The sequence below is a fragment of the Cetorhinus maximus genome, chromosome 5 (genome assembly GCF_964194155.1).
Source record: "Cetorhinus maximus chromosome 5, sCetMax3.hap1.1, whole genome shotgun sequence".
NCBI lineage: Eukaryota > Metazoa > Chordata > Chondrichthyes > Lamniformes > Cetorhinidae > Cetorhinus > Cetorhinus maximus.
In genome coordinates, this window is record NC_135883.1 from 111,564,626 (window position 1) to 111,580,097 (window position 15,472).

Below are 15,472 nucleotides of genomic sequence, written 5' to 3' on the forward strand. Positions count from 1 at the left end.
TTGCCACTGCTCATCCACTGACCTTCCCCTTAGTCTATTTTACCCAGCCCGCTTTAGACAACTATTTCTTCATACTTCTGTAATTGCCCTTATTTAAGTTGAGGACACTGGTTTGAGACCCAGGTTGCTCACCCTCAAACCTCATTTGAAATTCTACCATGTTGTGATCCCTAGAGGATCCTTAACTATGATATCTCTTATTAGTCCCACCTCATTACACATTACTAGATCTAAAATAGCCTGTTCCCAGGTAGGTTCTGCAACTTATTGCTCTAAGAAACAATCCCTGATGCAATCTACAAATTCATCTTCCATGTTACTCCTGCCAATCTGATTTGTTCCGTCAAAATGTCGATGAAAATCACCCATGACAATCATAGCGCCCTTCTTACATGCCTCCATTATTTCCTGATTTATACTTTGTCCCACAGTGAGGCAACTCTTCCGGGGCCTATAGACGACTCTCACCTGTGACTTCCTCCCCTTGCTATTCCTTATTTCCACCCAAACTGATTCTACATCAAGATCTATTGCACCTATATCACAATTCATCACCTCACTGATACCTGCATTTATTAACAAAGCTCCCCCACCTCCTTTTCCTTTTGACCTATTTTCCCTGAACGTCAAATACCCTTGAATACTGAGTTCCCAGTCTTGGTCATCCTGCAACCACGTCTCTATAATAGCTATCAAGTCATATCCATTTATTTCTATTTGTGCTGTCAACTCATCTATTTTGTTACAGAGGTAGTGGAGGCATTGGTTACTGCGTGCATTCAGATAAAGAGCCTTAAGCTTTGACCTTTTACCATTATTGCTCATTCTGGTTCTGACGTCTACACTCTCTTCTGTCCCTTCCTGTCACACTTTCATTATCGTTTGCCTCTTCACTACCCTGCATATCCATACTCTCATTTCTTTTTGATTTTTTTAAACCCCCCTTCAATTGACCCCCACCACCACCACTAATTAGTTTAAAGTCCTATCTACGCCCTAGTTATACGATTTGCCAGGACACCGGTCCCAGCATTGTTCAAATGAAGCCTGTCCCAATGGAACAGCTCTCTCCTTCCCCAGTACTGGTGCTAGTGCCCCATGAATCAGAATTCATTTCTCCCACACCAATCTTTGAGCCTTGCATTTACATCTCTAATCTTATTTACCCTATGCCAATTTGCACGTGGCTCAGGATTATTACCATTGGTGGTTCTGCTTTTTAATTTAGCCCCAAGATGCTCGTAGTCCCTCAGAAACCCTTTCCTAGTCCTACCTATGTCATTGGTACCCATGTGGGCCACGACAACTGGATCCTTCCCCTCCCAAGGCAAGTTCCTCTCCAGTCCAGAAGAGATGGCCTTAACCTTGGCACCAGGTAGGCAACACAGCCTTCAGGACTCTGTCTCTGCTGCAGAGAACTGCATCTATTCTCCTAGCTATGCTATCATCTATTACTACTACATTTCTCTTTTCTCTCCCCACTTGAATGGCGCTCTGTATCACAGGGGCGTTGTCATTTCGCTCCTCCTCCCTGCAGTCTGTGCCTTCGTCCACACTGGGAGCAAGAACCTTGTATGTATTGGGACAAGGGCACTAGCTGAGGCTCTTCCAAAGCTAAATTTTGGATCCCCATACCTGCCTCACTCAGTCTCACCCTCCTATCCCTGACCACGATCCAAGTTTGATGTAGTTAATCTAAGGGTAGTGACTGTCTCCTGAAACAGTGTCCAGGTAACTCCACCCCACCCTGATGTGTCGCAGTGTCCGCAGCTCGGACTCCAGCTCATCAACTCTGAGCCGAAGTTCCTCGAGCAGCCAACACTTGCTGCAGATGTGTTCACTGGATCGTACCAGATCTCACATACTACAGCTGCAACACATTGCCTGCCCAGCCATCTCTATTCTATTTAATTAATTAATTTGGATGTTAAATATTTTAAGTGAATTCCTTTAACTGTAGTCTTCAGCTGTAGTAACGTCTCCTGATTTAAACCACTTGGCCAATCAAGAGACACGGAAGAGATACCACAAATCATCTGCCTGTTTTCCTTTGACGTCACATTTCGGCTCTGGCAGGTAGAAGCCGCAGGTCCTCCTCTTGTACTCTTCTACTGGTGCTGCTGACTGCCTGTCCCAGGGTGGTCCTCCTGCACCCTTCTCAGGGTGGATGTGGAGAGAATGTTTCCTCTTGTGGGAGAATCTCAAACTAGGGGTCACTTTGAAAATAAGGGATCACCCATTTTAAATGGAGACGAGGCATTTGTGAACCAGATGGGATTTTAAGCAGTCAATGATAGTTTCATGGACACCATTACTGCGACCTAGCTTTCTATTCCAGATTTATTAACTGAATTTAAATTCCACCTGCTGCCATGCTGTACTGGGATTTGAACCCGTACCCCCAGAACATTAGCCTGGGCCTCTGGATTACTCATCTAGTGACATGACTACCACCACACCACCGTTTCCCCTTTACTTTCCCTTTTCGTAAAACCATCTTGTCTTGTTCTAATTATACTATGCTTTTCTAAATGCATTGTTAAGGCTTCCTTAATAATAGATTCCAGCATTTTCCCAACAACAGGTGTTAGGCTGCTGGTCTGTAGTTTACTATTTTCTCTCTCCTTTTCTTGAAAAGCGGTGTAACATTTTCCAACTTTCAATCTAATGCGTCCGTTCCGGAATCTAAGGAATTTTAGAAAATCATAGCTGGCACATCATCTTTCTCTGCAGCTATCTCTTTTAGAACCCTAGGGTGTAGGACATCAGGTCCTGGAGATTTGTCCGATTTTAGTCCTTTACGTTTCTCCAGTACTTATCCCTTCTGATATTAATTTCCCTAATTTCCTAACTCTTTTAGCCCCTAGGTTATCTTGTATTTCTAGTATGGTACCTTGTGCCTTCCACTGAAGGCAGACACAAAATATTTGGTCAATGCCTCCATCATTCCCCATGATAATTTCTCCTGCCTCTGATTCTAACAAATCAACATTTACTTTAGCTTATCTCTTTCTATATCCTTGTAAAAATTCTTGCAATCTATTTTTATATTCCTGGCTAGTTTATTCTCATTCTACTTTTTTCCTTTTAATCAACTCTTTGGCCCTTTTTTGTTTCTAAAATGCTCCCAATCCTCAGTCTTGCCACTGTTTTCTGCAACACTGTGTTTAGCCTCTTCCTTTAATAGACCATAAGACATAGGAGCAGAAATTAGGCCATTCGGCCCATCAAGTCTGCTCCGCCATTCAATCATTGCTGATAAGTTTCTCAACCCCATTCTCCCGCCTTCTCCCCATAACCTTTGATCCCCTTACCAATCAAGAACCTAATCTATCTCGGTCTTAAATACACTCAATGACCTGGCCTCCACAGCCTTCTGTGGCAATGAATTCCATAGATTCACCACTCTCTGGCTAATGAAGTTTCTCCTCATCTCTGTTCTAAAAGGTCTTCCCTTTACTCTGAGGCTGTGCCCTCGGGTCCTAGTCTCTCCTACTAATGGAAGCATCTTCCCCACGTCCACTCTATCCAGGCCTTTCAGAATTCTAAGTTTCAATCAGATCCCCCCATATCCTTCTAAACTCCATCGAGTATAGACCCAGAGTCCTCAAATGTTCCTCATATGTTAAGCCTTTCATTCCTGGGATCGTTCTCATGAACCTCCTCTGGACCCTCTCCAGGGCCAGAACATCCTTCCTGAGATACGGGGCCCAAAATTGCTCACAATATTCTAAATGTGGTCTGACCAGAGCCTTATAAAGCCTCAGCAGCACATCCCTACTTTTATATTCTAGTCCTCTCGAAATAAATGCCAACATTGCATTTGTCTTCCTAACTACCGACTCAACCTGCAAGTTAACCTTGAGAGAATCCTGGACTAGGACTCCCAAGTCCCTTTGCACTCCATATTTCTGAATTCTCTCCCCATTTAGAAAATAGTCTATGCCTCTATTCTTCCTACCAAAGTGCATGACCTCACACTTGCCCACATTGTATTCCATCTGCCACTTCTTTGCCCATTCTCCTAACCTGTCCAAATCCTTCTGCAGCCTCCCCGCCTCCTCAGTACTACCTGTCCCTCCACCTATCTTTGTATCATCTGCAAACTTAGCCAAGATGCCCTCAGTTCCTTCATCTAGATCATTAATGTATAAAGTGAAAAGTTGTGGTCCCAACACTGACCCCTGCGGAACTCCACTAGTCATCAGCAGCCATCCTGAGAAGGACCCCCTTATCCCCACTCTCTGCCTCCTGCCAGACAGCCAATCTTCTATCCATGCTAGTACCTTGCCTCTAACACCATGGGCTCTTATCTTACTGAGCAGCCTCCTGTGCGGCACCTTGTCAAAGGCCTTCTGGAAGTCCAAGTAGATAACATCCATTGGCTCTCCTTTGTCTAACCTACTTGTTACCTCCTCAAAGAATTCTAACAGGTTTGTCAGGCATGGCCTCCCTTTGATGAAACCATGCTGACTTTGCCCTATTTTATCATGCACTTCCAAGTGTTCTGAAATCTCATCTAAAATCTTACCAATGACCGAGGTCAGGCTAATCGGCCTGTAATTTCCCGTCATCTGCCTCACTCCCTTATTAAACAGGGGGGGTTACATTAGTGATTTTCCAGTCCTCTGGGACCCTCCCTGACTTAATCTAATACTATCTTTAACTTGAGTGAGCCACAGATGGATGTTTCTTGCAGAGTTTTTGTTCTTCAGTGGAATGTATTTTTGTTGAACATTCTGAATTGTTTCTTTAAATGTTTCCCACTGTTCATTTATGCCCATACCTTTTAGCCTAGTTACTCAATTAACCTTAGCCAGTTTTCCCCTCATACCTATGTAATTGGCTTTATTTAAGTTTTTGTTTTTTGTTTGTGATTAGAATATGTCACTTTCAAACTTGGAATTGAATGACATTATGGACACTATTTCCCAGTGGATCTTTCACCATGACATTCTGAATTAACCCTGCTTCACTAGACAATACTAGATGTAGTCGGTTCTGCAATGTATTGCTCCAAGAAACTTGTCATGAAAACATTCAACGACCTAATTTTCTAGATCATTTTTGCCAATTTGATTGTCCCAGTCCAAATGAAGATTCAGGTCCCCCACAATTACTACATTTCCTTTGTTACAGCCTCCAATAATTTCTTGTTTCATACTGTGTCCAATGGTATAACTACTGATCGGGGGCCTATAAACAATTCCCGCCAGTGTTTTCTGACCTCTTACTATTCCTAATTTCCAGCCATACTGATTCTACTTCATGATCTTCAGAGGCCAGATCCTTTCTCACTCATGTCCTTTGTCATCTTTTACTATAGGGGCTAACCCACCCCCTGTGCCATTCTGTCTTTCTGAAATATTGTACACCCTAGAATATTTGCTTCCCAACCTTGATCACTTTGTAACCATGTTTCTGTAATGGCGATTAGATTTAAATCATTTACCTCTATTTGTGCCACTAATCCAACTATCTTATTGCAGATACTTCGTGCATTTAGATTGAAAAGCTCTTTTAATTTAATTTTTTTTACTTCAATTCCTCAATATAACCTTATTTGCTGTATATTTTTTTGTAAAACTCTGTCCCTTCCTGTCCCACTCTGCTTGTCTTTACCCACATCACATGTTCCGTTATCTCAACCTTTCTCTTTGAATTTCTAAATCTCCTTCACCTGAACCCTTTCCTCCTCCATCCACCCCCCTGTTAGTTTAAAGTCCTGTCCACAGCCCTAGTTATATGATTGGCCAGGACACTGGTCCTGCAGCCCGTTTCAAGTAGAGCCCACTCCAACAGAATAGCTCACTCTTACTCGACTACCAATGCCAGTGCCCCATGAATCAAAACTACTTCTTCCCATTCCACTCTTTGAGCTACATGTTTAATTATATAAACTGTTTAATCCTACACCAGTTGATGCGTGGCTTTGATTACAATACAGAGATGATTATCTTTGTTGTTCCGTGTTTTAATTTGGACACTAACTCGTCAAATTCTCTTAGGTGGAACCAGGAATAATGTTTTGCTATGTCGTTGATTCCCACATGAACCACAACGACTGGACCCTCCCTCAAACTCCAAGTTTCTCTCCAACCACGAGATGTCCTTAACCCTGGCACTGGGCAGGTAACAGCTGTCAGAGGTTCCTGTCACGGCTGCAGAGAACAGTATCTATTTCTCTAACGATACTTTTCTTCTGTCACTATCACGTTCCTCTCCGCTCCATGCACTTGAATGGCATCCTTCGCCATACTGCCATAGTCAGTCCGCTCATCCACCATGCACTCCTTCTTCTCATCTACACAGGTAGCAAGCACCTTGTACCTGTTGAACAAAGTCAGGGGCTGAGGCTCCATCATCACTACATGCTGGGTCCCCATACCTGCCAGACCTGCAGTCACAGGTTCTGCCTATCCAAAGGGGTGTGATTGCCTCCAGGAATAAAGTGTCCAGGTAACTTTCACTTTCTTTGGTGCATTAGTGTCTGGAACTAGGCCTCCAGCTCAATGACTGAGCTGAAGCTCGTCAAGTCGTAGATAGTACAGCCATGTTTGCCCTGGATCACTCTGGTGACCAGGAATGTCCACATTCTGCTGTCTCAACACATCACCTGCTCTGCCACCTTTGTGTCAGTTCATTAATTTTCCTTAATTTATAATTCATGAACCCTATTACTCCCAATAACTTTTACCACTAAACCTTAATACTACCAATAAAACTTAACAAATATTAATAAATTACACACATTTGAAAGATAGAAAATACTCACCAACCAATCACTTAGCTGCTTCCCTGTGACCTCTCTCCTTTGATTATTACTCTCCCCTCTTGTGCTGTTTTCAGACTCCTCTCTCGGTTAAAGGCTCCACTCCTCCTCTTGCACTTTCTCTCGCTGTTAATGACCCCGCTGCTCCTCTCGCGCTCCCTCGTTGTCAATGGCCCCGTTGCTCCTCTTGCGCTCTCTTGCTGTTAATGGTCCCGCTCATCTTGCGCACTTTCTCACTGTTCATGGCCCCACTCCTCTTGCTCACTGTTAATGGCCCTTCTCCTCGTGCTCTCTCTTGCTGTTAATGGCCTCACTCCTCCTCTAATATAAGTGGAAAAAACGAATCCTGTCAACATCTACTTTATTGTCCTATGATCAGATGCTTTCCTTCCATACGGCACTCCATTCAGTGCAGCAAATGATAACTCTGGGCACGAAGGAAGGAAGGCTTGCCGCAACCAGACATTGGCCAATATATTGATCCATCAAAACACAATGGAAATAAAATTAATTATAACCATCTTCTAAATGGATCTGGAACTTCCAAGAATGAACTTTTACTTGAATAATTTACAGTTTGGGGAAGAAGCAGTACCTTTGTATTATGGATTCCACGCAGCAGATTACACAGCCTGTGGAAGGAATGAGTTGAACAGATTGTGGTATTTTTACATTCCAAGATTCCTTATGATAACTGATTTCAAAGTGAATACTTTTCCACTTACTGAGAGCAGATATTAACTACTTTGGAAACTTTTCTGGTATCTGGCACAAAATCCGTTGCTGGATAACAATTCACTTTTTTAAAAAAAACTTTAAATTAAAAGCACACAATGTTTGCATTTTTGAAAAAATATATTGCCAAAAAATATCTGAATCATGCAAATGAAGCCAGGACTAATGTATGTCCATAGATTACTAAGTTTAAGAAATACTTCAAGTGTCGCCCTGCATATACCATGCTTCTAGATGAACCTAGAAAACTCTTAAGTTATGCACTTTTTGGCTTGAACTCAAATTTCCTAAATGCATGTGCTGGCACTCTTTGCATTTATGAAAAGCAAATGTTTAAGGGAAACTCATTTCCTGGGCAAAAATTGCATATGTAGTTTTATTTGGACATTCAAAACATACTGTGTAGGTGACAGAGCTTCCCATTGATCAGTTTAATTATGGTTTTGCCAACTATGGATTGTGATGTTTTTTCCAGTTGTGGGATAGATGCCCATTGAACAGAGATGTATTGATCCTTTTTTAAGTTAATTCAGTGACATCTTTGTTTCATTGTGTGGTTGGGGTCTAGACAGGGGTTTGGGGATTGTCTATGCTCCCAAAGTATGCTGCTAGAGTCTGTAGCTTCTTAAAACCATTCCTCTTTATTGACAGCAAGTATTTATACATTTGGATCTCTACACGAGGTTGGAGCTTCTCCTCCTTCCAGATCTCTCTCTCTCTTTCCAGCATGTGATCTGACATGTATGCTTCTGATGTTAACCCTTTACAGTGCTGGCTTTCAGATCTACTGATGCAAATATACAATGCACCATATTTACTGCAAGACTTTTAAACTTTACACTGTAATAAGAAAAGCTAAGTTACTTCAAGATGTTCTAAATTAATTCCTGGGCTTCTGAAGTCACGCTTCCCTATGATTCTTATAGATAGACCTTTTTGCTGCAAATGAAAATAGCAGTGGTCTTTCAAATTTTTATTTACTGGATATTCAAACAACTATGCTGATTCATGGCATTGTTCAAAAGCATTGATTGTGATGGTTTTCTGTGTCACTGAAATTGTAATGTGGAGAAAGTTGCATATTAGAAAATGATGGACTGAAGATGCTGTAGAACCTCCCAAAGGATATAGACAAGTTGGAATAGGTGGTCAAGTGGCAGATGAAGTTCAATGCAGAGAAACGTGAAGTGATTCATTTTGATAGGAAGAACATGGACAGACGATATAACATAAAGGGTACAACTCTAAAGTGGGTGCAGAAATCAAAATGATTTACGGGTTGGTTCCAGGGGTGAGAAGCTTCAGTTGTGAAGATAGATTGGAGAAGTTGGCACTGTTTCCCTTGGAGAAGGGAAGGCTGAGAGGCGATATGATAGAGGTATTCAAAATCACAAAGGTTTGGAGGGAGATATAATGGAGCAGTGGGTAGTGTCCCTGCCTCTGAGCTAAAAGCCCCCATTTCGAGTCACATCCCAGGACTTGATGGCCACGGAATGAGCTTATAATGTGGCCAAACGGATTAATTATCAACCTGTATATCCTTCCAATACACCAATGGCAGGTGGTTAGAGCGGGAAAGTCTCCTGGCCTGCAGAAGGCAATGGAAAACCACTGCAGCCCTTGCCAAGCATAACCATGTACTGCCTCAGGATGTTCTAATACTGCACATAAATTAATACAAACCCTAACAACTCTTTTAGTGATGAATCTTATGAAAACTGATTAAATTGGCCCATTAACCATATTAAAATACTAGTATAAAAGCAAAATAATGCAGATGCTGGAAACCTCTGAAGGAGAGCCATGTGGCCGCAAAAGAATAGCTGTTTCTCTCCAAATGCTGCCAGACCTGCTGAGTTTTTCCAGCATTTTCTGTTATTTAAAATACTAGTAGCTGCTCTGAAGGACTATTTAAAAAGCTGACATTTTTAATGTGGTGTTACTTTTATGAGCATTATTTTACCCATAAAGCATAGCAGTTCCGCAAAAAAATGATATTCCGAAACATTGTACAGGCTGTTCTTTCTGATGTTTCATTTGTCCGTGGCTGTCAATGCCTATTCAGGGCATGATATCTAAAGAGAGAGAGGGTGAGGTCTGGACAGAGTAGATAGGGAGAAACCGTTCCCACTCATGAAAGGATCGAGAATGAGAAGGCACAGATTTAAAGTAATTGGTAAAAGTGGTGAAAGCGACATGAGGAAAAATTTGCTAAGGCAGTGAGTGGTTGGGGTCTGGAATACACTGCCTGAGTGTGGTGGAAGCAGGTTCAGTGGAGGCATTCACAAAGGCGGTTATCTGAAAAGGAAGGCTATAGGGCTCTGAGGACAAGGCGGGGGAATGGCAGTAAGTGAACTGCTTATTTGGAGAGCTGGTGTAGACATGATGGGCTAAATGGCCTCCTGCGCTGTAACAATTCTGATTTAAAAATCCCGAAGATTGTAACGTATAACATTTTGCATGTTTGTGGGAAGTGAAGTGCAGCACCAGTATTAACTCTGGCAGGCATTTAATTGTGGAGTCTATTCTGTTTCAAATCAAAGTACAGCTTGGGGAGTGTTTTTTTTAAATGTCTGCTAGTGCATTAGTTATTCCTGTTCAACATGACTAATCTAATTATGGCTAGAATTTCAAAATGTGAATGAGTCATGCATTTGATCATGATTTTTAGGGTGAGAAACCAGGGTAAAACAGGCAATTTGAATGTGCTTCTCCCAAATCTCCCATTTGATTAAACCCCTTTGTTTCAGTGTAGCTACCTAGAACTGTAAATTGGTGAAGGCCATGATGCTCTCTTTCAATGAATTTGTAGCACAAGCTTTTGATTACAGATTATTTTGAGTTGATTTTCTCTGCATAAGACATTTTTGAATTATTGAGTCGGCAGTGGGTTGTGGCGGAAGTCCATTTTGTTGCTTGAGCTAAAGCAATCATTATTCCATGGATGATGATAAAAACACAAAATGCTGGAAAAACTCAGCAGGTCAGACCGCATCTGTGGAGAGAAACAGTTAATGTTTTGAGTCTGACCCTTCTGAGGCCATGTGGCTATTGTTCCATAGAACCAGAAAATGATGACAGTTGAACCCTCAATATCATCTGAGATCCAAAGTGGACTGGTTTTAGATTCTTTGAGAGGTGGTGGGGTGGGGGGGGGGTGGGGGTGGTGGAAACTTTGTCTGATTTGTGCCAATGTGAAAAATGACACATGTATTGTGAGATGCTGATCACTGTTTGCTCGGGATATGCAGAGAATCATTTAAGGCAGGATCTTAATTTGCACATTTGTTTAACTTTTGATGCTCAAGGAAGAAAATTATTTTCCTTCTGTAAATTTCTCTGGTGTGACTCATTGCTGTTTATAGGTGTTTTGATTTTGGTAGAGGCCAGCAGCACATTTTTTTTTAAATTGGAAACCTGGATATTTGCTAAAAGAATGAAGCCATAAGGTTCATGTTTAAATAAAAATAATTTTACTACACATTCAAAGCACACTGTACTACATCTCAAATAGACAGGTATGTTAAAGATATTAAAAATACAATGAACATGGATACTTGAACTTTAAACTGAACTTCCTAACTCTCTCTTCCTTTCCTTGTATACCCATTTGACACCCCCAATATGCTCAAGTCAGGTACTTATCAGAAATGGAAAGATTAAGCACTTCGTCTCAATACTGTTTAAAAGATTCATTTAAGGGCTTTATTTGCTTTCTCCTTTTTTTTTCTCTGCTTGCTCTCTGTCTCTCTCCCCATCCCCCTGCGTGCTCTTTTTTTCTCTCCCCTGCTTTTCTCTGCTTGCTCTCTTTTTTTCTCTGCTTGCTCTTTTTTTTTCTCCGCTTGCTCTCCTTGGTTTGAATAGCCCAGAAGTTCAACTTGCTGTTAGGAATCCTTCAGTGAATAAGAGGTTTAAACTCTAGCCAGCACAGAAAATTTCAAATGAACTCTGCTTGAAAGAGGAGTTTCCTGTCCTGCTGCCTGATTGTTCTAAATGTTCAAAAACTCAAACCGCTTGAACACACAACCACACCCAGGGTCCTACTTTCCCTTTTAATTAACTCCTGGTTGACTTTTTTCTATTCATCTCCCAGGCAGCTTGGTCACCAGATCAATTATGGGAAACCAGCCCCTTTTTACAAATCTTTTAGAAATCTAGTTCTTCTAGCTAGGCCTAGTGGGGATCCCATGGCAACACCATCTATTTGGGCATACATAGCATTGTTAAAACTCAACTCAGCTCTGCAAATTGCTGAGTTCATAAGTTCAATGAATACAGATTCAGACAATGGTGGCATGTCTAAATTACCATTATATATATATGGCTTCCTTGGGCAGTACATTATAGTGAATAGGCTAGCAATATTGAACAAGTACATGGACACGGCAATGTTATCAATATGCAAGTTCTGTATGGTCTTTGCAAAGGTGAAGGAATCCTTCACCGTTTGTGGAAAACTTACTCTGAGCTGGTTGTAGCAATTTGCTCAACTATTTGTCCAATTCATGTTGTGCAGGACTAGTCATAGATAAGATGGAGTGTAATGGGGCATCACTTTTGAGTCTTGAGCATCCCATACATATGTGGGTGCAGTGAACCATGAGGATGAATCCTGTCACATACACCACCAGGCTTCTTGTTACTCTTTTATGCATGTCCAACAAACGTTTTTGTAACTTGCTTTCAAGCAGGGCTATATTTGAATCTGCAGCTGCATGTAAGGATTATCTTGCACACCTTTAATGGGCTCCATCCTGGGCTCAAATTCACCTTTGAAAGGGAGCAGTCAAATGAGCCACTTGCCAACTAACTTCTCATGCAGTATAAATTGTTCCTTTGACATTTAGTATTCTTGTGAATCTGTCCTGATGAGTGCAAAATGAAAAGCTTCGACAGTGTGTCTAATTTTTCAGCAGTATAGTTATTTCTCTGTTGTCATGCCAACATTTCTGAAGTTGTTGGTTTTCTTCAGTGAGTTTTCCAGGCTGAAGTTCAGGGGTTTGGTATCCTAATACAATAGTAAAGGTATGAAATCCAGCATAACTTGTCACTTCTTTTCCTAGGGCTTGGCGTTTACATTGGAGGAGAGGCTACAACTGGGTATCCATGGTCTTCTGCCCCCCTGTATTCTTGACCAGAATGTTCAGGTTCTTCAGGTGCTGAAAAACTATGAAATGAAAAAGGATGACCTTGACCGGTAAGAATATTGGAACAAGTTTACATTTAGTAATAATGTATTGCCTTGCTATATCTAGTGAGACTAATGATGTTGACTACCAATTTATTCTTCCAGTATTGGGTTGCCTATAATCTGTAAAATTTCAACAAGAATTGACTCAACTGCCCTCTGAAATTGCCAACCAAGTCACCAAGTTGTACCAAAACTGCTACACAAAAATCAAAGAGGAATAAAATAGGATTGTCGAATGACAATGGCACATCATGCCCAGTCGACCCTAAAATGCCCTCCTTACTAACATTTGGAGGCTTGTGCCAAAATTGAGACAGCTGTCCTTACAGACTAATCAAGGAACAGCCTGACATAGTTGTGGTATAAAGCCTGGCACATATAGGGTTATTGTGGGACTGAGCATAGTACTGCCCACAGTGAAACAAGAGAACAATGACCCGCACCTGAAGGTCATTGTGGTGTTGGACAGAGCATCAGGGAAACAGCTCCTAGCTTTTTACCCTTTATCACAATCTTTACAGTGCAGAAAGAGGCCATTCGGCGTATCGAGTCTGCACTGGCTCTCTGAAAGAACATTCCACCTAGTCCCACTCCCCTGCCTCATTCCTGTAACCTTGCACATTAATTCTTTGCAGGTAGCAATCCAATTCCCTATTGAATGCTTTGATCAAACCTGCCTCCACCACCCTTTCAAGGAGTCTGAAACAAACTTCAACCACCCTTTCGGTGAAAAAATGTTTCCTCACATCGCATTTACTCCTTTTGCTAAATATTTTGAATCTGTGCCCTCTAGTTCTTGATGGTGTCTTGAGTTGGAACAGTTTCTCACTATTTACCCTGCCCATACCCTTCAGGATCATGAATACCTCTATCAAGTTCCCCTCAGCTGCCTTTTCTCCAAGGAAAAGAGTCCCAACCCCTCTAATCTATCCTCATAGCTACAGTTCTTTATCATTCATGTGAATCTCCTCTTCGATGCCTTCACATCCTCCCTCAAATATGCAGTACTCCAGATGAGGCCTAACTAGTGTCTCGCAGAAGTTCAACATGACCCCAAAACAAAAATAAAAATACCTGGAAAAACTCAGCAGGTCTGGCAGCACCTGCAGAGAGGAACACAGTTAACGTTTCGAGTCCGTATGACTCTTCAACAGAACTAAGTAAAAATAGAAATATAATCTTTTCTATTTTTACTTAGTTCTGTTGAAGAGTCATACGGACTCGAAACGTTAACTGTGTTCCTCTCCGCAGATACTGCCAGACCTGCTGAGTTTTTCCAGGTATCTTTATTTTTGTTTTGGATTTCCAGCATCCGCAGTTTTTTGCTTTTATTTCAACATGACCCCCTTACTCCTGTGTTCAACGGCCCAATTAGTAAAGCTTTATTAACTGCGCTCTCAACATGCCCTACCATCTTCAATGACCTATGTACATATAATACACTGAGGTCCCTCTTCCTGCACTTCCTTTAGAGTTGCTCCCTTTTTTATACAGCCTCACCATATTTTCCTGTCAAAATGAATCACCTCACACTTCTCTGCATTGAACTTCATCTGCCACTTGCCTGCCCAATCCACCAACATGTCTGTGTCCATTTTGAAGTTCAAGACTATCCCCATTACAGTTGACAACATTTCCAATTTTTGTATCATTTGCAAGTTTTGAAACCATGTCCTGCACAGCACAGCCTAGGTTGTTAATATATACCAGGAAGATCAAGGGTCTCAAAACTGACCTCTGGGGAATTCCACTACAAACCTTCCTCTAATCTGAAAAACAGCCATTTATCACTATTCTGTTTCCTGTCAGCCAATTTCTTATCTAAATGCCTACTTTCCCTTTTATTCCATGACCTAGAATTTTGCTCACAAGTCTGTTGTGTGGCACTGTCAAATATCTTTTGAAAATCCATCTACACCACATCAACAGCATTTCCCTTATCAACGTTCTCTGTTAACTCCAGAAAAGACAGCGTTTCCCTTATCAACCTTCTCTATTAACTCCAGGAAAAACTCCAAGTTAGTCAAACATGATTTTGCCGTAATGAATTCATGCTGGCTTTCCTTATTATCCTGCACTTGTCTAAGTGACTATTGATTTTATCCTGAATAAGTTTTAGGAATTTTCCCTGCCACGGAGGTCAAACTGACTGGTCTGTAGTTGCCAGCTTTAACCTTGCACTCCTTTTTGAGCAAGGGGGTAACATTTGCAATTTCCCAGTCCTTTGGCATCTCCCCTGTGTCTAAGGTAGACTGGAAAATTATCAATAGGACCTCCTCAATTTCCACTCTCTCTTCCCTTCGTACCCTTGGATGCATCTCATTCGGTCCTAATACCTTATTTATTTTAAGTAAAGATAGCTTTTCTAATGCCTCCTTCTCAATTGTAAATTCTTCTGGTGTACCAGTTACCTTCAGTCTCACCTCGGTCTGGATAGCATCTTTCTTTGTAAAGACAGATGCAAAGTACTCATTCAGTACTTCGCTATTTCTCCAGCCTCCGCATGCAAGTCCCCCTTTTTTTTGTCCCTAATCTTTTTACCATGCTTTTATTATTTACATGCTTATAGAAGGCCTTGGGATTCCCTTTCATGTTAGCTGTCAGCCTCTTTTCCTGTTCTCTCCTTGCTTTTCTTCTTGGTTTCTTCACTTCCGCTCTGGTCCTTCTATGTTCAGCCTGATTCTTCATTGTATTTTCTACCTGACATCTGTTGTGTACACACTTCTTCCATTTCATCTTCACCTCCATCTCTCTCGTCATCCAGGGGCTCTGGA

At 41.5% G+C, this 15,472-nt stretch overlaps 1 protein-coding gene across 1 annotated transcript in view; it reads left to right on the forward strand.

Annotated features, from left to right (window-relative positions):
- Positions 1–15,472, forward strand: part of me1 (malic enzyme 1, NADP(+)-dependent, cytosolic) — a 493,779-nt gene that overhangs the window by 131,998 nt on the left and 346,309 nt on the right. Inside the window, exon 2 of the mRNA XM_078542316.1 lies at positions 12,571–12,704. Coding sequence (XP_078398442.1) covers positions 12,571–12,704 — 134 coding nt within the window. The remainder of the gene's footprint in view (positions 1–12,570; positions 12,705–15,472) is intronic.